Genomic DNA, 22915 nt, shown 5'->3' on the forward strand with positions numbered 1-22915 from the left:
TTGCCTGCTCCAATCTTTACTGAAATGGTTGTATCATGTTGATGTTTTCGCAGTCTTTTTTTTTTTGTCCTTTTTGAGACCGGCCGCACTGCGCTCAGCCAGTGAGTGCGCTGGCCATCCCTATATAGGATCCCAACCCGCGGGGGGAGCGCTGCTGCGCTCCCAGCGCCGCACTCTCCCGAGTGCGCCATGGGCTCGGCCCTCACAGTCTTTATTAAGTACTAAGATAAACAAAAGTTCTACCACTGAATTTACCACATTTTATGTCCCTTTTTTTTTTTTCCTTTTTGTCTTTTTTCATGACCGGCAACGGATCGCAACCCTCAGTGTCGCGCCCGTACCAGCCCGGGACCGGCAACGGGATCGCAACCCTCGGTGTTGCCCCCTGCACCTCGCTCAGCCAGTGAGCGGGAACTGGTCTGTATGTGGGATCCGAACCCTCGGCGGGAGCGCCACCACGCTTCCCAAGCGGCGCACTGTAGCAGTGCGCCACCGGGCCAGCCCCTTTATGTCCTTTTTTAAGAAATTCTGTCCTACCCTCAAAGTATTAAAGATATTTCCTTACATTTTCTTCTGAAGGTTCCCTACTTATTCTTAATCATTAAGTACTTTAAGGAGTAGCAATAAAGAATAAATCACAGTTTCATAAACTCTAAATCTTGCAAAAATAGTGTTGTTCCAGTTACCTGTTTTCAGTGGGTTTCAATATTTTTAAAGTTAGCTTTGTGTGTGAACAATTTCTGGATTCTAAATTTAATTGTATTTCAGTATGATTTATATTTTAATCAATGTTTTTTCTCTTTTGAAAGTAGTTGACCTGTCACTGAACAGAAATTCTCTCTTTCAATTCTAAACTACTTAAACAAAAGGCTACTAATTTATAATGATAGCAATTGATGCCTTTAATGGTGATAATGATAACATCATTGTTTCCACTTCAGAGATATGGACCAGGAGAATTGTTGTGGGGAAATTAACATTTTAAGCAGTAAATAGGTTTTAAAAAGGACAAAACTGTCACAATTTTAACTGATTGATAAAATTCCATGTTTGAAAGGCTGATCTGGAAGAAGTGAGGTAAGAAAGTTTGCTTTTTAGACACAGTAACAGATTTATGTCTATATTCTATTTCTACCCATGTACCTTTCACTCAGCAATCGCTAAATATTTTTAAAACCTAACAAAGCCATTTTCTATAGAAAACAAGTGAAATGAACATAGTAATTAACTATTTTTCTAAAACACTGATAAGTGAGTTTTTAGCCTATTTTAGAAGTAAAATCTCCCCAGTTCAGAAGAGCCAGAAAGAAACTTTTAGCACTTATTCTATAAGTATGTATTAAGCACATCCCACAGTGCTAGGTACTATACAGCTAATGAAAAATAAAGATTACACTGTTTTTGAAAAATATTGATAATCTGTGTTATTCTTCAATAGTGCCTATATTATAGAAGTATTAAAAAATAAGGAGTGGAAGCAGGAAAACACTTTAATTTAAATTGGATTCATAAACATTTGAATTCTAAGTCAGAAAGTGGTTGTGAGAATCAAAAAACCAGACTTGGTACCATCAGCTGGTATTCAACATGAGCCTAATCCTTTCACTAATGTTCAAGGGAAAATGTACATATCAGAAAACCCCACTTAAAATGAATATACTTTTAATTTGGTCTTCTCTGTCTGAACCAGCATATTATACTGTTCCTTAGTATTTCAAGTGGCAGTGACTACTACTATATAACCCAGATAGTAATTTTTATATAATATATGTCTTTGTAAGCGGGTAACCCAAATCAATTATATTCCATTTCAAACTGAGCAAAAGAAATCAAGTTATACCACTATCTCAAAAGAGAATGACAATAAACCTTAAAAAAAATGTTAATTATAAGTCATAGTTTGCTCAAGAGTTCTATGGAAAATAATGCCAAAATAGGAGCTAGAAATCATTCTAAGCCCAGATCCTAATCCCTTAAATAACAAGGACTTAAAAACACTAATATGAGACCCTCACTGGAATCTGAAAGGGATCTTTAATATACTGGACTTCAGATGTACAGTAGGAGTATTTATTTGGAAACTACTTTTAAAATTTTGTGTCATGTGACCCCTAGGGAACACTGAAATTTCTGCCAAGGGTCAGCTTTTCCTTAAGTTCCACTGCAAGAACTGGTTGGTAAAATGCTGTTAAAATGTCAATCTATAAACAACAATAAAAGTACTGAAATAAAATTGTATTTTAGAGGTAAAGCCAATAGGACATACTTATTTTTTAAGGAGGTACATTATGCTTATTTATTTAAGTATTTCAAATCCTCAATCCAACTACCGGTGCATTTGACTAAAACTAAATGTATTTTTGTTAGAAAATGGCAGCTATCTTCAGGGCCATAAATTATTATGATGGACATTAAAAAAAAATCTCTGACAAAAACTTAATTCCCTGTTTAACAGATAACAAAAAAGCAAAGAAATCCTTGAGACTCAAGAAGGGGTTTGGTGAATTCCTCAAAGCTTTCGCCAAAGAGTTATATTAAATTCCCTTTCGGCAAGAAATAACTTGGTTTCTCACTGGAATAAGCTTACGTCAGTCATCTAAATCAGGGAAACCAGGACTACGTGCCATTCACTGAACAGTCACCTAAGTGTAAACCGTGTCTCTTCCCACATTTATGTGCTCTCTCTAGAAGATTTATACTGGGGTTGGGGGGGTGGGTGGTATCTTGATTCCTTGTCACTTAGGGTTTAAAAATATTATCTAAGATTTAAAATCTTCAAAAAAAAAAAAAAAAAAAGGAATTATCTAGATTTTCTTTTATATTCTTCGACGATGGAACATTTGGATATGGAGTCTAATGTGAATGCCCTGTGGAAGGCAGGGTCCATATCACAGGGTCCCTATAACAGAACCATGGGCTCTTCTCTCACCTGTGACACTGTGATGCTGCATTTCTTGGCCAGCTCCTCTTTGGCTTCTTCACTGGGGTAGGGGTTGCTGAGGTGTGAGTAAAAATATTCATTCAAGATTTCTGTGGCCTGTTTACTGAAGTTACGCCTTTTCCGTCTATGACCAGAGCAAAGAAAAGAACTACAGTTATAGTCAGCATTAACCAAAGAGGGATAGATTAATAAGGATCACACAAAAAAATAGATTTCTATTTTAAAACATTTTTAGGGTCTGATTTATCACTATGGTATGTAAATTATGTTCTAAACATCCTTCAAAGCACTATCCAACTCTTTTAAAGATGTAGGATCACTAAGAAAAATACTTAATAAAAGTAAAGCATAATTAATTTCATTTTTTGATTTATTTGACAAGTATTTATTAAGGACCTAATGTGTTCTACGTATTCAGTGAAGATCCACCAGGAACAAAACAGACGAAGTCTACCAGCGAACTTATAGGAAACTGGAGGGCTAAGGGAGAGAGTAGAAAGGGGAAGACATGAGAAAAGTAGCACAGAAATAAAGAATTACAAATTATGGTGACTATATTAAGTGTCATGAAAGAAAAATATGAGGTATAATGAAAGTATCTAAGAAGGAAAGATAACATAGATTCCGGAGTCAGGAAAGATTTCCTTGGAGGAGTGACAGTTAATCTGAGACTTAGAGAATGTGTAGGAATTAGTTAAACAAAGAGTAGAGGAGAACAGGATTGGGCAGAGGAAATGGTCCTGAAATAATAGCAAAGAGCTTGGCAACTCTAAAGGGCAAGAGGAGGCTGGAGCACACTAAAAGACAGGAATGTGTGAGATGACTTTGGAAGAACGAGCAAGGGCCAGATAATAGAGGCTTAGTAGACCCCATAAGAATTTTTGGATTTTATTCTAAGTGCAATAGGAAGCTATTAAAGCTTTTAAGTTTCATGCTTTTAAAAGACTATTCTGACTGCTGAGAATAGTTTGAGGAAGGTATGAAAGGAAATGCAAAGGCCATTTAAGGAGATGACTGCACTGGTCCAAGTGAAGATGAAAGTAACTTGGCGTAGGGTCAGAGCAATGAAAATAAGATTCAAGATCTGAAAGGTAAAAGTAATAGGACTTGATGACAGATTGGATGGGGAGAGTGAGTAGGGGAGACAAAGGAAGGAAGGGAAAAAAAATACATCAAGAATGATTTCTGAACTTTTCTGCTTGAGCAAATGCCTGGACTTAGATATGATGTCCTCATAAGGGAAAGAATGGGAGGAAAAATTCTTTGTTTTTGCTGGGGGTGGGGGAGGGGCAGAGTGTTAGAAGATCTATCATTTATATTTGAGTTTTGTTAGTAAGATTTTAAAAAATTCCAGCTGGAAATTAGGATTTGTCAGATTCCATTTTAGATTAGATACTGCAGTAATTGGAAAATACCTTCCCCAGATAATTTTCTTAATACTTTCTTCCAAATTCTTAATGATCTTCTCAATTGTGATATCCTACACTCAGAAAAGACACAGAGAGTTAGTAGACAGTTGCAAAGATGTGCACCATATGAGATTCTTCTAGTTAAAATGATGTCACTAACATAGCAGGTTAAGTACGTGATCTGTGTTTCAACATTAAGGGAGAGTCAAGGGAATGAGAAATCTAGATTTAATCAAAACATCTCAGGTTTCAGTTCAGAAATTTCTATGGAGAGTGAAACCATAGTTTCCTGGGGGATGAAGATGAGATTCAACATCTATTTGGGAATTAAAATCAATAGGATTTGATGATAAATTGGATGGGGGAGGTCGTGAGGGAAGACAGGGAAGGAAGAGAAATACATCAAGAAGAACAGTAATTAGCATTTTTGCAGTAGTCATGCACTGCTTGAAAAGGAAGACAAGGCTCTCAGGTGGGGGCACTTTGAAGAGGCACACTCTGAGTAGGTAGGTGGATGAGTAGGGTGGAAAAGGTCTAGAATAGATATTGAAAGTGTCATACCTACAGGCATTACCTGGCCCACAGACATGACTTGTTGAGACCACACAGCAATAACCTGCTCATAAAAATCTAGGTTTCTGGCTTCTTATGAAAATCTGGAAGATCAGCCACACCAGGTCCATATTCTCGGAGGGCAGCTATAGGCTAAAGCTGAATGATGGCTATACCCTTAGATATGTACCCATCTGCTCCAACCCTCATTGCCCCTCTCTACATCCCAAATGCAGCCACGCCACTCAATTCCATTACATGAAGGTCTTCAAAAAGCTCAAATAAAAATTTGTATTATACTTTAAATCTATTTTTCCATGAACTATTTGAAGTACCCTCATATGTAAGCATGTGAGTTTCTGACTCCCAGCCTAAAACATGAAGCCCAGCAGCAAGGCCCAGGGTAGATGGGAGTAGATGACACAAGGGCATTTCTTTGGGAAATGGGAACACTTGAAAGAAGAAACAAATCTAGGAAAGCAAAGAGAAGTTTGGCTCACATCAATTTTGCTACTGGGGTAGTTTTTAGTAAACATCAAAAAACCTCAGGGAAAAAATTTATGGGCAGAACAGAACACCTCACCAGACATTGTGACTGTGTCCAAAATATAGCACTTCTACTAGAGGAGCAGAAAGACCTACACAAATTTATTGTTAAATGTTTTGCACCAGCACATGCTTCAGCTTGTCCAATTATCAAGAAAATGTGAGCATGACCTACAGAAAGCCAGAGTAAGCAAGGGAATCATATATCTGAATGAGCATGTTTGCCTAGAGCAGAACAACCTTGGCTTCTCAGTGAAGAGGGCTTGCTAAGAGGCACTGCAAGGATAGATGGAACCAAAGCTCAGTATTTGCATTCACTTGAAGGCATAGGAGAGAATTTGGTCTTACACATTATTTATTTTTAGAAAGACATCCTGTAGAAAATGCCCATTAAGCATTTCCCCTCAGTTTCACTCCCTCTAGGGTTCACCACAGTCTAAATGGCTATGCCTCAGGCCAGTGTGCAGTGGCATGTCAGTCCCAGGACTGTATCCCATCAGCATCACAACATTACTAACAGCAGTCTCTGTGGGAGAAGGGACTCTGCTCCAAGCTCTGCTCACTCTAGGCTGTTAACATACTTTCTCCTCATGGAAGAAAAATAAATCATTTAGGTATATACATTATGAATACAGTTATGTAAAAAGTAAGCACGTATGTTGACAAGAATGGGAAAGTATCCTCTGAAGTAAGGACAGCGATTGTGTTAGGAAGGATTGACAATTAAAAATATTTTTGTTTGTTTTCTGATGCTACCTCCCTAACTCTGATTTGAGCTATTAGAAGTATTAAGTGGAAATATTCATTCATCTAGTCAGTCAATAAATTATTTTTGTAGCTAGCCTATTACATATAAGCTGCTTGCTAGAATCATGAGGAATGCAAATGTCTTGACGGTTGCTTTCAATGACTTTGGGTTACTAGGAGAGAGAAGAAATATTCATGAAAAACTATAAGAAAAGAGTCTGCATGACATTTGGTCTGGAGAATTGTATAAATGTGGTATCTGTGTTCAAGGAAGGCAAGGGTCGGTCCATTGGGGTAATTAAAGTGGGCTTTTTGAAGAGAGAGCACTTTGGCCAGGACTGAAAGGATGAACAAGGTCTCACTAGCTCCAACAAGTATGAGCACAGGCTCTATTCTGGGCTCCATTCCAGATATCCTCACAGATGACAACTCAATACTGGTGACCAACTTAAGAGAGCGGGTTTGCTGTGGAAGACAGGGGAGTGAGTAGTTAAACAGAAGAAACAGACAAGACCAAGAGGCATTTAATTTCTGGGTGAAACACAGGAAAGAATGATTTAGTGATAAATAGTAACACTGTAAGTGTTCAAACTCTGATCTAATTAATCCTTAGGAAATAATCCTAAAGATCAAAAAGGTTCAATGCATAAAGATTTCCACTGAAACACTAGTCTTTCTAAAACAGTGCCCTTTCTCCATCATTTTCTCTCCCTTTTCCTTGCTTTATTTTTCTTCATAGCACTTATCACCCTGTTACATTTCATTATATTATTGAACAGAATACTGAAGTATTTGTTCACTTGTTTACTGTCTGTTTCCTCAAGTACAATGTAAGCTCAATCGGTGCCAGTACTTTAACCTGTCTTTTTTACCACTCTATCCTCAGCACAAATGTCTGTGGAAGGAAGGATGGAAGGATGGAAGGATGGAAGGAAAGAAGGAAGAAAGAAGTTATAATGGAAATTAACATGAACAAGCTTAAATGTTCAAAATAAGGTAATGCTAAGTAAATTATTTAGTATATATGCATTTGGTAGTCTTCAACTATCAAAAAGCTATTTAAAATTAGTGCTTATACTATATAAAAAATGTTTATGTATTCATGGTAAATTTCCTAAAAAACAGACCAAGTTATGTATATTGAACCATCACAAAAACATTTTTCAAAAAGCCCCCAAAAATAAACAGTCAAAAATCCAGAAGGAAATATACTAAAACATTTATACTTTCTTTTTTTTTCAGGTAGTAAAAATGTGGTTGCCTTTTATCCCTCATCTTTCTATTCTATATATTTTCCAAATTTCCCATAGTGAGTTTGGCATTTTTTAAATAGAAAGAAATATAATAAAACTTAATATCTTCACAACAACAAAATAAGTAATACAGGCAGGGACAGGTCATAGAAGGCCTTAAATGCCAGGTCAAGGAGTGAGTTATCCAGCAAAGGAAAGTTACCCCAGTTTTCAAGCAAAGCAATCAGGGCATCATAGTGATGCTATAGAACAGAGAAGGGCTATGGTAGGGACAGGTCATAGAAGGCCTTAAATGCCAGGTCAAGGAGTGAGTTATCCAGCAAAGGAAAGTTACCTCAGTTTTCAAGCAAAGCAATCAGGGCATCATAGTGATGCTATAGAACAGAGAAGGGCTATGGAGGATGGGATGAAGGGGAGTAAGACTGGAGACAGAAAGACTAGCAGGAGAGTACAATGGTAGTCCAGGCATGAAAGGATGAACAGGAACTGAGTAATATGAGAAAAGAGGGAAAGAAAGAGCTGGCATGAGAAACAATGAAAATGAAGCACTGGTGAGCTCTAGTGACTAATTCAGTATGGAAGATGAGGGAACCAAAGGTGATACAGAGTTTTGCTTAACTAGGAAAACGATGGTATGATTAGGTGGTAAGTGTTTCCTTATTTGGCTGTAAGGAAGAGCTCTGGCATGAAGACTGTTCCACACACTGCTTTCCAATTGAGAAGCTAACTTATTTTCTAAAGTAATGTGAGATTTAAATATCACTCCTATCAGTATCCAAGGAGGGAGAAAGAAAAACAAAATACAAACTCCTTTCCAAAGCTGAAGATTGATCATAAGCTTTAGCAATGTCTGAGAAAATAAACCTTTGTTAAAATAGAGTTACATGCAGAAAATTATCCTTAAAAATACTTTTTAGCATTGGAGTTGAAAGGCTACATGTTCCTAAAGTCACTAGTAACAGTGCTAATTCTATCCATTTCCTGAGTCACTGCACTGGCAACTAACCGCACTACCACTCCCAAATAAGAAGAGGCTTGACAGCATAGGCACCGTGAGGTGAATGACCTGTCCAGCATAGAGAAGAGCCTGTATAACCAAATTAAAGAAAAATCTAAGACCAACTGGTCACTTTTACAAAAAATACTACACAAGGACGCAAAAGGGGGAAAGAAAGCCATGCAATAGATTTATGGTCTCACATACCTGGCATCAAGGAACCTTGATCTTAAAATCATAACTGCTTCACAAGTGCTTTGTTTGAGCTGCATCTGAATGGAACTAAATTTTCGATGGATGATGCCCACCATTCTTTCAATCTCTTTTGGGGAAATGGGACGTGTTCTACTCTGTTCTCGGAGAAGGTTCATCACATGCGTAGTGAATTCATTACATGCCTGGAAAAGGAAAAAAAAAAAAAAAAAAAAAAAAAAAAAAAAAAAAAATCACTCCTTAGGAAAGTGATATTTTATATTATCACACCCAGACATTAACTTATGTGAATTCTCACCTCATTTGTGAACTCCAATGGTATTATGCAATGGGTAGGGTAAAATGAAAACTAAAACACTTGTGAAATGGTGGTGGTAGTTAGATGGGGCAGCAAGAATTCTGAAACTATGAATGGTCAGACATGCAAGAAAAGATAGCACTCAACTGCCCCAGTTCCACGATGAGATTTTCCCATTGGAGGATGCTCTCTACCAACTCCTAGATACAAGTATAAATATATGTTAATTATTAATACTAAGTACCTCCTATTTTCTCTGGGATTTTACATTTATTCAACAATGTTTACTGAAAGACTACAAAGTTCAAACTCTTCTAAATGCTGTAAGGTACACAGAAATGAGAAAGATGTAGAACTGGCTTTCAGTGAGATAAAATTTATAAAAAACTCTCACACAAGGCAGTCAGTACAATGTCTAATAGGAAGATATTAATAAAGTGCTTCATAAGTTCCAAGGAGGGAGTATTCTCATCTGGAGTTTTCAGGGTAAAAGTGATGTTTGGGCTTTAAAGAATGGGTACAAGTCTTTGAAAAGTGGATAATGATGGAAGCCAGGAGGAATTCCAGGCACAAGAAGATCCCTAGAAACAATATGTAGCAAGTTCAGAGAATGGCTAGTAGAAATGAATATGTAGGGAAGAAGAGGGGACTTGAGTTTGAGCGAGCACATAAAGGGCCTTGTATGCCAAGCACTCAGATGACCTAGTATGATTAAGTGGTAGTGCAGGCCCTTATCGGATATAAGCCACTCCTGTAAAACAGTTCAACTCTTCAGGGGAGGGGCAGCAGAAAAATATGGATCAGACTTGGGTCTCAAACTTTTAGTTAATAATCCTCAGATGCTGTCTCTTTCAATTCACCTACATTCTTTTAGATCTACAAAACCATGTAACTGGGCCTACACTGAAATCCGGTACTGCATTGGTAAATGAATCATCAGTTGATACTCCGGAATAAAAAGAACGTCTACTGGCATTTTCCTTAAAGAAGGCAGAACGAGAGATTCTGTGTCTCACTGCACAAATGCCCCTGGTAGGGCGAGCAGACAGAACGATCATTGATGAAGGTAAGACACATTTTGAAGCTGTAATGATGTCCACTTCCCTGCAGATATCCTAAGCATTGCTCACAAATAACACATGATGGTTTTTCTAACTGCTCATTAGAGAACTAACCTTTCAAGTACACTGGGTGTTTCACTTACTGTAAGCTTTTACAGAGCTTTTCTATAAATATTTCTAAGGTGAGGTAAGATGAGTCTTGCTTACCATTTAAAGTTTTTTTAAAAAGTTTTAAGTCTTAAGAAATTTTAAATTCCTTATGAGTAGTGACCCTACATTATACTTATGGGATTCTTCAGAGTGTAGAATTGTGCAATACATACAACAGGCATCCAATAAACATCTTCAGATTGGTGGCCTTTTATGCTATAATTCAAAAGTGAGAGTAAATATTGGTTAATATCCATAAATTCATTATCCCTGAACCATAAGTGAAGAATTCTTAGCCTGCAGTCAATGGATAGGTTTAGAATGTCTATGACCCCCTGAAATCCTATACAACTTATTGTGCATACATGTATTTCTGAGGGGAGAATCTGCGGAGATTTCTTGTTTTTCTTTTCAGATTCTCAGACAGTCTATAACTATAAAAGGGTAATAATTATTGTCTTAGCTTATGACACAGTAAAACATTAAGAAAATTTGTAGACTAAAACCAGAAGTTCTTCTACCTTTAAGGCAAAAAAAATTCTAAAAAGTAAATTTAAGATTTTCCCCACTATATTGTAAACTTAAAATATCTTATGCCAAATGAAGACAAGTGGTCGCCCTGTTAAGAAATATACATACATATTTTTTTCTTGAACTTTCCCTAAGGAGGTGTTTGGGAACTGCTGAGTTAACCAAAATTTTAAGACTTTCTTTTTTTTTAAACAGGATTCTTCAGTATTTCTACACCAATATCCATAATAAATCTTCAAGGAGAAACAGTGTACCCAACTTTTACCAAATAATTTTTGCCACAAAACCTCTTATCTCTAAAGCAGTGCTATCCAATAAAAACATATTTTGGACCACATATGAAAACTTTTAATTCTCCCGTAGCCACATTTAAAAAAAAATAAAAAGAATCAGGCAGAATTAATTTTAACAATATATTTTTTTAACCAAACATACAAAAAATATCAATATTTCAACATGTAATCAATGTTTTTAAAAAAAACTGTTAATGAAGTATTTCATTCTCTTCTTTTGGTACTCTTTGAAGTCCAGTACGTTATTCTACATCTCACTTCAGAGTAGCCAGACTTCAAGTGCTCACTAACTACATATGGCTGGTGGCTAACGCATTGAATAGCACAGCTCTAGAGCAACTTGAGATCAATGTGCTCAGAAAAAACTCTTTGGGAAATGCTATTCTAGGTAACCTTTTATATATACTTTTTATTCTTCACTACCATGCAGTCACACAAACACACAATAAAAGCCAGTTTCACTTAGGAACATCCTTGATAAAGCAAGAGAAAGTATTCATCTTATTGCATCTCAGCCTTTGAGTATGTCTTCAATATTCTGCATGACAAAATGGGAAGCACACAAAAGGCACTTCTACTGCATATGGAAGTGCAACTGTCTTGAGAAAAAGCACTTGTATGGTTAACTTGTGAGCTGAAGTCACTTTTTTCATGGAATACCATTTTTACTTGAAAACGAAATTGATAATTATGGTTATTTGGAGTTGGGTATTTGGCAGATATTTTCTCAAAAATGAACCAAGTGGGCCTGTCACATTGAGGAAAACTGTTGACAGAATGTGTACCAATGATAAAATTTGAGATTTCAAGTGAAAATTAGAAGTTTGGAAAACTTGCATCCACCATTGTGAACTTAACAGTTTCCCAGGAGACTTTCTGATTGGTTCAGTGTTGATATTAGTGAATATGATATTTTGACATTATATAATGAAATGTGTCAACATTTGGAAGATACATGTAATTCAGTGATCCAATACTTTTCAAGTGATCAATGTATTATGTTACAAAAATATGCATAGGTAGAAGATCCATTCAAAGTATAAACTAGACCAACAGATTTTAGAGGAAAAGAGCATAAAAAGTTAATGACATGGTTTCAGATTTCACATTGCAACTAGCCTTTATAAAACTACGATTTGTCAAGTTTTGGAGTAATACCAAATAAGAATACCCACAATTACCTGAAAAGGCTATTAATTTACTCCTCTCTTTTCCAATAACATATCTGTGTGATGCCAGATGTTTTCATATACCTCAACCATATGACAACAGATTGACTGCAGAAGAAGACATGGAATCAAACGGGCTTATACTAAGCCCAACATTAAAGAGTTTTGCAAAAATGTAAAAGCAATGCCATTGTTCTCACTAAATTTTGAGGTTTTTCGGAAAAAATGATGTTTTTTTTTTTTTTTTTTTAAAGTTATTTGGGTACTAACAGCTTGTTATTTTTAAATTAATTAATAAATATTTTAATTTTTCTAGTTTTAATTTCTATTATAATAAATATTGACAGATATAAGCCACCAAACAAAAGCTTTTAGGGGGACCTCCACTAATTTTTAAGAATATAAGTCCTAAAACTGGAAAGTTCAAGAACTGCTATACTGGAGTACAGAAGCATTTCTTTTTTTTTTTTTTTAAAAAAAAGATGACCGGTAAGGGGATCTCAACCCTTGGCCTGGTGTTGTCAGCACCACGCTCAGCCAGTGAGCAAACCGGCCATCCCTATATAGGATCCGAACCCATGGCCTTGGTGTTATCAGCACCGCATCGCGTGTATTTTTTGCTAGTCTTTTTTTTTTTTTTTTTTTAAAAAATGACCGGAAAGGGGATCTCAACCCTTGGCCTAGTGTTGTCAGCACCACGCTCAGCCAGTGAGCAAACCGGCCATCCCTATATAGGATCCGAACCCATGGCCTTGGTGTTATCAGCACCGCACTCTACCGAGTGAGCCACAGGCCGGCCCAACAGAAGCATTTCTAATTTGCACAGATAACATTGCTAATTCCTAGAAACCTAGCTCATGTTATGGTATCATACATCTATGACAGGGCGTATGTCTTAGTAAATAATTCAAGACTCCTATGTAAGTGATACCTGAGATATGAGCTCTCTTAGTTTTTGTATGGCTGGATTTTAATCTCTCTAGAATAGATATTTGTCTATGATTTCCAAGAAGCAGTTCAAATCTCATATGAGAAAAAAAGGGTTAAAAGCAAACAAGTTCCTGCACCTAAAAACTCATAATTTCCTAAAACAGTTGCTGAAAATCTCACAATTTATTAAATAAAGTCATCTATGAATACAAATGCTGATTAGCAATTTGGCAATAGCCCAACATTCACAGAATTCACATAGCTTTTCTTTAAACCAGTAGTTCATACATGATTAATTAGAACATCTCATTTATGTAGTGTGCACTTTAGCTCATTACTCTAAGTAAAATTCGTTAAGTATTTACACTTAGATAATTAAAATCTGGGTACACCCTTAAGAAAGATGCATATACTTTAGGCAAAGTGATTTTTTTCATTGATACCACTGAAAGTAAATTACAGCCTCTTAACAGCATCATCTGTTTCAGAGCAGAGCACAGTACTGACTCATCTCCTACTCCTTATAAGGTATACATTTTTTAAAAACATATAAATGCAGTGACAACGGTCAAATGATTCCGGAGTTGTTTGGAAGGGCCACCCAACCACATACTAGCATCAATGCTGTTTATAATTTAGAATGCTCACTTCAGACATCTATCATATCCTCCATCATACCTACAAACTTATTAAAATAGGCATTTGGAGAAATTTTTCACTGCCTTATTGTTTTTCCAAGTGAAATTGTCAGCTAAGGATTTTCTGGTCAATGTCCATAATATAAATGCAAACACACCTCAGTTAATTAGAATATTTAGAAAATGGGGATGTTGATTCCTTGAATTTTCTGGTTGGAATATTGGCAGAAACCTCTTTTTCTTTTAATCTGTTGAAAACTATCTAGGATTTTAAAACATATTGCAATAACATAGTTAATCTGATAAAAATATTTTCAAACTATTATGAGCCTTTCTCCTTAAAAATCCAAACTAAGTAATAATTGAGGTTTCGAAGTATTTGGATTCTTGGTAGTGTTTTTTTTGTTTTCTTGGGTTTTTTGCAGCTGGCCAGTTGATAATGTCTTAATGATATTTTGGGGGGACTAATAAAATTTCCCCCTTTATATCCATACATATTTGGTTTACACACAAAACTAAAGTTCTCAGTGTTTTTTCAATTTTGTGATGATGTTTTCAGTTGTGGATTCAAGATTCGATCCGTTTCTTGCCCTTTTAAGTTTATGTCACTTAATGTAAAACTGTAAAATCAGACAGTGGGCAAGCACTGATTTTAGAAGAAGTTTTATAATAGTTCAGTGATCAGATTTAACAACTGAATTGGTCTTTTGTAACCGTTTAGAGAAGTCGATTGTCGGCAACAGATCATAATAGCCCCTATTCTAAACTCCACTTTTGACAGAAAGAATAAACCTAAACCTCTACTATAAGCAGACGCCCCTCAAATTTGCATTCCAACCATTTTCTTCATGTCTTCATAACCTTGCAAGCAACTCTGGTCTAATACTATAGATTTTGTATTTACTGAATGCTTACGAAATCAACAAATTCTTGTTTTAGGATAAAAGTCGACACTGAATGATTCTTTCTAAGCCAACTAGAATGAGATCAATATGCCTAAAGAACAGCCAGAAAGGTGAAGGATTTGTCATACCTCAACACTTCTTACCTGATTCCATGGTTTAGGAGTCTATTTCATGACGGTTTTTTGTTTGGTTGGTTGATTTTTTTTTTTTAAGGGAAAGATCTAATTGGCTTTTAATCACAATTCATAAATCAGGGCAGCTATCACTCTACAAAATAGTATGAGAGCTCCCATTCACAATAGCAGAATCATGAGGGTTTTATACGGATTATATTATATAATTTATGTTAAGTTCTTTGCATAGAGTCTGGAACACAATTAATATTCAATAAATGTCAGTTATTATTTACAACAAAAATGGCAATTTTATGAAATTCATATATTTTTTGTGTCATTATTCTGCAAGCAAGTCCATACTCTGATTACCTAATATAGTTCTGTTTTCTCTTTGTCTGAATAAATACAAACACTGCTTCCAAAGAAGTTGGGAGGAAAAAAAAGTATTCTTATAATCCATTCTATTAATCAAGTTTGTGGTCATAGATCAATTGGTACACAGAGCCAATAAACCAGTAACTTGTAGGAAAAGAAGGGAACAATCAAACACTCCTTCCAGCCAAGAAAAAGCCCTGTCATGAAAGCCAACAAGAAGTAAAATTCTTCCCTTGGAGCAGTGAATGACAAAGCCTTGCTTAGGAACATAAAATAGAAAGCTTACCTCAGGTAGTATCTTTTTGTCTATCCTGCTTAACTATTGAGGAGAAATAGCAAAATGGAATTAGGAGTTTGCAGGCTCTGGTATGATAACATCAGTGCCTTCTAATCTAAAAAAAATAAAATTTCTGGGGCCGGCCCGGGGGCGCACTGCTACAGTGCGCCGCTTCGGAGCGCAGCGGCACTCCCGCCGAGGGTTCGGATCCCACATACAGACCAGTTCCCGCTCACTGGCTGAGCGAGGTGCGGGTGCAGCACCGAGGGTTGCGATCCCGTTGCCGGTCCCAGTCCGGTACGGGCGCGACACTGAGGGTTGCAATCCGTTGCCGGACACGAAAAAAAGACAAAAAGGAAAAAATAAATAAATAAATAAAATAAAATAAAATTTCTTTACAAGCAAAGGCAATTTTGCCAGCAAATGTAAGCACATAATGTAGAGATTCTCAAAAAGTGCAAGAACATGCCTTTACAGTGGTTTTGAGCCTGCACTCATTCTCCATTCCCCCAGCAGTCCCCTGCAATCGGTTAAATCCTCTACTAAATGGTACCTGATTGGTCTTGAGCACATTCAGTGCATATGCTTGGTTCCAGTGCTTTGCCTGATTTGGGGTGAATTCAAAAGACATCTGTGAACTCAGAAGGTAGGTTCCCAGATGCCTGGGAAGGGTTAGGACCCTTACAACACTTTTGCCTTCAGCAAAAAATGTATTTCAGTATAATTATAGTAGATAGCTTTCAATATGTCATCTGTATTATAGCAGCTGTAAATTATGAAGTGAATTGCCTGTGTACAAGCATTTCTTCTGGTACAAGCAAAGTGGGAGAGCTGCATAGAGCATGATGTATCTTCTCCTTTTTAACTGAGAACAAACCTTGAAGTCAAATCTCATCTGCAAAAACCAGCATGTCCATTTCTTCTTGGTAGAGAGGTGGAGGAACCAAGAAAGACCACTTCAATTTGAAGGCTTTCCATTCTTAAAAACAAGGCTTCCTATGACCTTTGGCTTAAGTTCATTAGGAATTCACCTATTGTAATAGTTGGGCCTTTCCGGTGGCGCACTGGAGAGTGCGCCGCTTGGGAGCGCGGCGGCACTCCCGCCGAGGGTTCGGATCCCATGTGGAGACCAGTTCCCGCTCACTGGCTGAGCGCGGTGCGGGCGCGACACTGAGGGTTGCGATCCCGTTGCCGGTCCCCGGTACAGGCGCGACACCAAGGGTTGCGATCCCGTTACCGGTCAGTAAAAAAGACAAAAGAAAGGAAAAAAAAAATAGTTGGGCCTTTAATCATAAGAATATATTTGAAAGGAACTTTTCAAAACTTTTAGCTAATGAACAAGAAGCAAGAGAAGCAACCAGTTTCGTCTCTCAGCTAAACAGCGAGGCAATGCACCCAAGATAAAGTATTATAAGACAGTTGGCTGCAAGCTCTGGAAAATTACCATATTCTTGCTGGGTGCCAGAGTCAATAAGAGAAAAGTGAAATAGATTTGTTTCCCTTTGGGTGGTAATAATATTCATAACCTTACTCTAATATATATTCCTCACTTAAAGTTTCAAAAATGTTTATGAGTGAATTTAGATGGTTATCAAGAATCATTAAATCTGAGCCTATAAAATAAGAGACATATGTCGAAGAATACTTTCTGGGGGAGGGGGGGAAGAAAGGATTTTAAAGACAATACCATCCCTAAAATACACACATAAAGCTGAGCCTTGCAGCTTGGATTTAATTTTGCTCAAACTATAGCTTTAGTCTGCTTAGCTTTATAAATGTGGCTGTGCTTATAAGGTACTTTAATTTACTACATTGGTGGTGTTTGTTAATTTTATGGCAATCTAAATCTAAGTAGGCTTCAGATACATTTTCATTCTTGGATTTAATTTTGCTCAAACTATAGCTTTAGTCTGCTTAGCTTTATAAATGTGGCTGTGCTTATAAGGTACTTTAATTTACTACAGTGGTGGTGTTTGTTAATTTTATGGCAATCTAAATCTAAGTAGGCTTCAGATACATTTTCATTACAGCTTCACTGCAAAACACAGAAGAGTGAATAACTCTGAGATTTCAATGTAGTTTATTTCTTTTAGTAAGAGACTCAAAACAATTTTCTGACAAAGCCTGTGTCAACACACATGTTCTTTCAATTCACTCAGAGCTTTCTGTCACTCAGAGTACCCATGTTCACTTTTAGGAGGAAAAATATAATTTCTGAAAAGTGATTAAAAATACAGTTGACCCTTGAACAACATGAGTTTGAGCTGCATGGGTCCATTTATATGTAGATTTTCAATAAATATATTGGAAAATTTTGGAGATTTCTTTTCTCTAGCTTTTTTTCCTCTCTCAAGCTTACTTTATTGTAAGAATACAGTATGTAATACATATAACATACAAAATTGTGTTAATTGACTGTTATTGGTAAGGCTTCCAGTCAACAGCAGGCCATTAGTAAAGTTTTGGGGGAGTCAAAAATTGTACATGAATTTTCAACTGTGCAGAAGGTCAGCGCCTCTAACTGCCATGTTGTTCAAGGGTCAACTGTAGTTGTTTTTCTATCTGCTCTGTTCCCATTTCAAATGCAATCCAACATGGGCCAACTGAAGAAAACTAGAATATACCTAAATTATTTTCCAGTTCTACATGGGTGGCAGCATAATTCAAAGGAAAAGGAAGGCATACTGTCAGAAACTGGTTTCAATGCCTGATTCTGACACTAAGTAGATGTGTGACATTGGATAAATCATTTAACCTCTCTGAGTCTCATTTTCTCATCTATGAAATGGAAATTACAATACCAGCTATTTTGGAAATACCACCCCTTCACCTCACATAGCTTTGTTTAGCCTTTCTAGTGACACCAAAGCATATCTCTAAAAGGTAATTCTCAGGTAAAGCCCTTGTACCCTAAAGAATTGAAAGGAAAAGTTGACTGTTTTGTGTTAAAACTTACTGATCCTAATAACTTAGAAGAACTACAGATAGAAGAGCTATAAAAGGCAGCCAGCCCCAAAGACAACTCAAGAGGATTAAATATTGCTTCATCATTTCTAAAACAATTCAGAACCTATGGGAGAAAATCTGTAAATTAAAATTCTGCTGAATCTGCCAATTAGTCATCATATCCCATCTATTTATTTGTCCAGAATACTGCATAGATTTCATGTATTGATATTTTTCCTTCTGAAAGTTAAAAATGAGAGGAAATATAAAGTTAAATGGATATTAGGCTACTGACTACATCCAGAAACAAGATTCATGATCACACTTTAAAATCATTATTTCCCAATGTGATATTTAACAAAACACGCCATACTGTAGATTAATTCATGAATTTGTATGTACATGTGTATTTTTAAAGAAAAAACAAAACAAAAAACCTGGTGATTTGATTCTGTTATTAGCTGGGATTAAGGTTACTAAAAATCTCACAGGAATTTTCTAGGGCTTTTCTAAAACAATGAGGCTCAGGAGGATGAGGACCTTGCCATTGACTGATACCAGCTTCACTCAACTTCCAACAAGACCATATGGAGAAAGCAAGAGGCAGGTGTAAAGAAACTACTCAGGAGATAGCAAGGAATGACCTTCACTCCTTGGCCAAAAGAGTCGACCATTTGGCCCCTAATACTATATACATCTTTGCCCCTACTATATATGCCACCAGTCACCTCCATGCAAGGTGACTGGTGGCATTTACCTAGTATATATGTATAGATGTATTTAACATAAAGTTATGCAATTAGGATTATATTACAATTTGGAACTATCTCCTACTGTTTATGCTCAAGGCAACCTTTTCAATGATGACTTATTTTGTTTACTCTCAATTATTTTTATGTCAAATCAGAAAGCTGAACTTTTTTCATGTATATACACAAGGTAATTTTTCCAAAATTCTTATTTGCACATTTTCCATCAAAAGTTATTCCTACAAATGAGACTGGAGATATAGTTTTAGATGCCAGAAAGTCCCATTCAGGAAAAAAAAATCTTATAATATTAATTTACATTGCATTTTAACATAAAACTACATAAATCTTTCTATCCTCCCTCAAAACACACTCACCTCTGGGACAGAATTCAACATTTCTTTAATATCATCATATCCAGAATATTAAAAAAAGCAATGGAGAAAAAAATAATATAAGTGTATACAACTGAAACTGTATAGGGAAATTAGAAGAAAAATTAGTACTAAAACTGACCAGGGTTGCCAGGGACTAGTGGGGAGGGAGAGATGGTGGGAGACAGGGATGAATAACACAGAGGATCTTTAGGGCAGTGAAAATACCATGTATGATGAACCTATAATGGTGGATACATGTCATTATGTATTTGTCTAAATCCACAGAATACACAACACCAAGAATAAATCCTAATGTAAACTACCGACTTTGGGTGATAATGATGTGTCAATGTAGGTTCATCAGCTGTACCAAATGTACCACTCTGGTGTGGGATGCTGATAATGGGGGAGGCTTGCATGTGTTGGGGCAGGGGCTAGATGGAAAACCTCCATAGCTTCCTCTCAAATTTGCTGTGAACCTAAAACTGCTCTAAAAAGATAATCTTAAAAAAAAAAAAAACCTCACCACATTCCTCACTTCACACTAAAGTATACATACTTTAAAAAGTACCTGCGCCTACACAAAAATATTTATGGGTGAATTTACATGATGTCTAAGACTTGCTTTAAAATTCTCCAACAAAAAAGGGAGGTGGGGAGACAAAATAAGATTGGCAAAATATTGATAATTGTTTATCTGAGTGATGGGTATCTAGTGGACTCTTAATTTTAGGTGAAACCCTATGAAATATTCAACTGTTTTTGACCCCAAAACAAGGCAATTTCACAGGATTCAATCTAATACTAATCCCTTTATTTTTGTGTACACTCAAAAGTTCCTTAACATTTTTATTACCTTGAGAATTCTTATCAAATGAGAATTCCTCAAACTAAGCAGTTTTTTAGCCTTAAACTAACTACTAAAGGATGTTTTAAATGAACTATCAACATTTTACCTTAGTACATTGAATATAAGACTCACTAATGTTTCCTCACATTTTAACACCTCTTAAGTTTGGAAGCATTTTCCAGTCAATAACACGTTATAGTTAAATTGGCAGTGTTAATTTTTTCTTGGTGGTACATAAAACAATGATGCAGCTTCAAATCAAAGATATCTTAGATTCAATAAAGTATGGTTAATATAATTGCTGAAAACAGGGTTTTTAATCCATATTCTCTTTCTAATCAGGAATTTAACATGCAATGCTTGTATCCCCTGTCCTGGGGTACCCATAATTATCCTGGGAGATCTTATCCTCAAAAGAGACAGGCAAGAACCTGCTTACTTTGTGCAGTTAGCTTGCTCCACGATCCATAAGAATTAATTCCTAGGAGGATTCTGGAGCTCACAGCATAGAAGGTAAAAGCTTACTATGCACCAATTCCCTTTAAAAGTTTTAAAGCTCATGAACAAGGCCAGTGCATAAATGTTAATTGTACAGAGCTCTGAAGAGCACCAAATGGTGAGCTTGGAGGGGAAGAATGGCTGAAGGTATGGTAGTAAAGGCACATGAATGTGAGGAATGAATAAAACTAAAACAAGTAGATGGGATAACATAGGTTTAGTTTTACCCCCGAAATCTCGAAGGGTCTTCATTTCATGAATTCATTAATTCACTTGGATTTTTGCATTGACCTTATTTATTTTGCTCCTTGTGTTAACACCTACCCCTCACAGCCCTCAGAATTGGTTAGCAAGGTCTAACAGAAGAGCAATAGAGGGTTTGTGCAGGACTATGAGAGTGGCGGCTGCTGACCTGTTCATATTTCTCCAGTTCTGTGTGATAGATTTGTCTGATCTGGGTCAATTTGGCTCTGTAATCTGAGTGTTCAATAGAGTTATCTGAAGAACCTCCAGAGGCTGCCGCGGCTGCAGCTGCTGCCGCCGATCCCCCACCTTTCTCAGGACCTGAAACCCCTTCTGCCAAAAGCATATTGTCCAGTCTCATTAGCTGGGGATCGGGAGGGTCCTCCTCCTGGGCTCCTCTGATGCTGAGACCTTCAAGGAAAGAGAGAGACAGAGAGAGAAGAAGCGAGAAACAGAGGACAAACAGTGTGAGTATTTTGTTTATTTGAGAAAATACCAAACAACATCAGTGTACTACAATTCATGTCGAAAACTTCATTGTTGACATCGATCAATAAGCTTGAATAAGCATGAAAATTATTTTTAAGATAACATTTACATGCATCCTAGAATTTTTAATATCTCCCCCCTCAATTTATCCCAGATTGGATCTTTAGAAAAAGGTAACCCTGGCTTCTAGGAATATTCTAACCATCTAGCCTTTGCAGATTTAGATGATTTAAGCATAAAATGAGAAGGGACCAAAAAATTGGGGGTTTTAAGAAAGTAAGAAAATAATCCCAGAGATATAAAACAAACTCATCAAAAGGTGGTTATTCTGTCTCTCTGTATAGCTGGAGGAACAGAATTAAAATTCACATAAAATGATTAATTCACAAGCAATAACCAAAAATTAGAAAATAAACAGGATTATATGGGCTTTCCCATCATGTAATTTCAGAAGAGAAATACATATATTATATGGTAATTAGCTATATTTAAATATATATATTATTAAACAAATGGTTTTTTTGTTTTGTTTTTTGGTAGCTGGCTGGTATGGGGATCTGAATACCAAAATGAATGCTGTTAAGTAAATTGCCTACAAACTTCAAAACCAGGATACTAAACAAAGTATTAAAAATGTGCCACTGACATGGCAATACAGTGCTGGGCAGAGTAGTCTCAATCTAATTTTGCTTTTAAATCAGGAACTTCCTAAGTGATGCCCAGTCAGCAACCTCTTCTGAGTACTATAGATCACAGCTGACAATTCATAGGTTTAATCAGGTCACACAGGCTTTCTGCCAAGATGTTTTCAACAACACAGAAGACAAAGTTTTAAAATAATTATCATGGTATAAAAAGCACTGGAGTCATGACAGTTCAAAATCAGCATTTTCATTAATGTGTAACGTAATCTAAAATATCCCAGCTCAATTAACCTCTGTAAATCTGTTTAAAAGCAGATTCCCCACACTAGTTACAAGGTTTCTTGGGGAAGGGAGAGGAAGTTGGCATCTTGTATGTTTGCATTTGGATTCTGCCTTTTGCTTCTGTGCCTGTTGTTGTTTATCCACAATGGTGCACACTCTCTGTTTAGTGTAACTTACATGACAGCAACATCTATAAGCTGCCAAGTACTCAACTGATCACCAGCTCTGTGATTTTATATGCTAACCTAAAACTACCATCAATTCTTTTAAGAACAGATTTTATTCCTAAATGTCCTGAATTACACCCACAGTGTGATAGAGCTCTTGGTTGGCTTAACTAAAATGCACAACTTTAATTTCTTCCCCCCAAATACTTTAAATCTATCACTTTCATTTAAAAACATAGTTCAGAATAATTTGAACTGGATAATAAAAC

General features: G+C 36.4%; 1 protein-coding gene across 1 annotated transcript in view; it reads right to left on the minus strand.

The window, feature by feature from the left end:
- The window catches only part of LOC103598905 (pre-B-cell leukemia transcription factor 3), a 56934-nt gene extending 35464 nt beyond the window's left edge, over nucleotides 1–21470 (minus strand). Inside the window, exons 1-3 of the mRNA XM_008582966.1 lie at nucleotides 21234–21470; nucleotides 8653–8843; nucleotides 2930–3065 (exon numbers count right to left, since the gene is read on the minus strand). Coding sequence (XP_008581188.1) covers nucleotides 2930–3065; nucleotides 8653–8843; nucleotides 21234–21425 — 519 coding nt within the window. The 5' untranslated portion in view covers nucleotides 21426–21470. The remainder of the gene's footprint in view (nucleotides 1–2929; nucleotides 3066–8652; nucleotides 8844–21233) is intronic.
- Between the last annotated feature and the right edge of the window lie 1445 nt (nucleotides 21471–22915).

This window comes from Galeopterus variegatus, unplaced genomic scaffold (assembly GCF_000696425.1).
Source record: "Galeopterus variegatus unplaced genomic scaffold, G_variegatus-3.0.2 Scaffold2777, whole genome shotgun sequence".
Taxonomy (NCBI): Eukaryota; Metazoa; Chordata; class Mammalia; order Dermoptera; family Cynocephalidae; genus Galeopterus; species Galeopterus variegatus.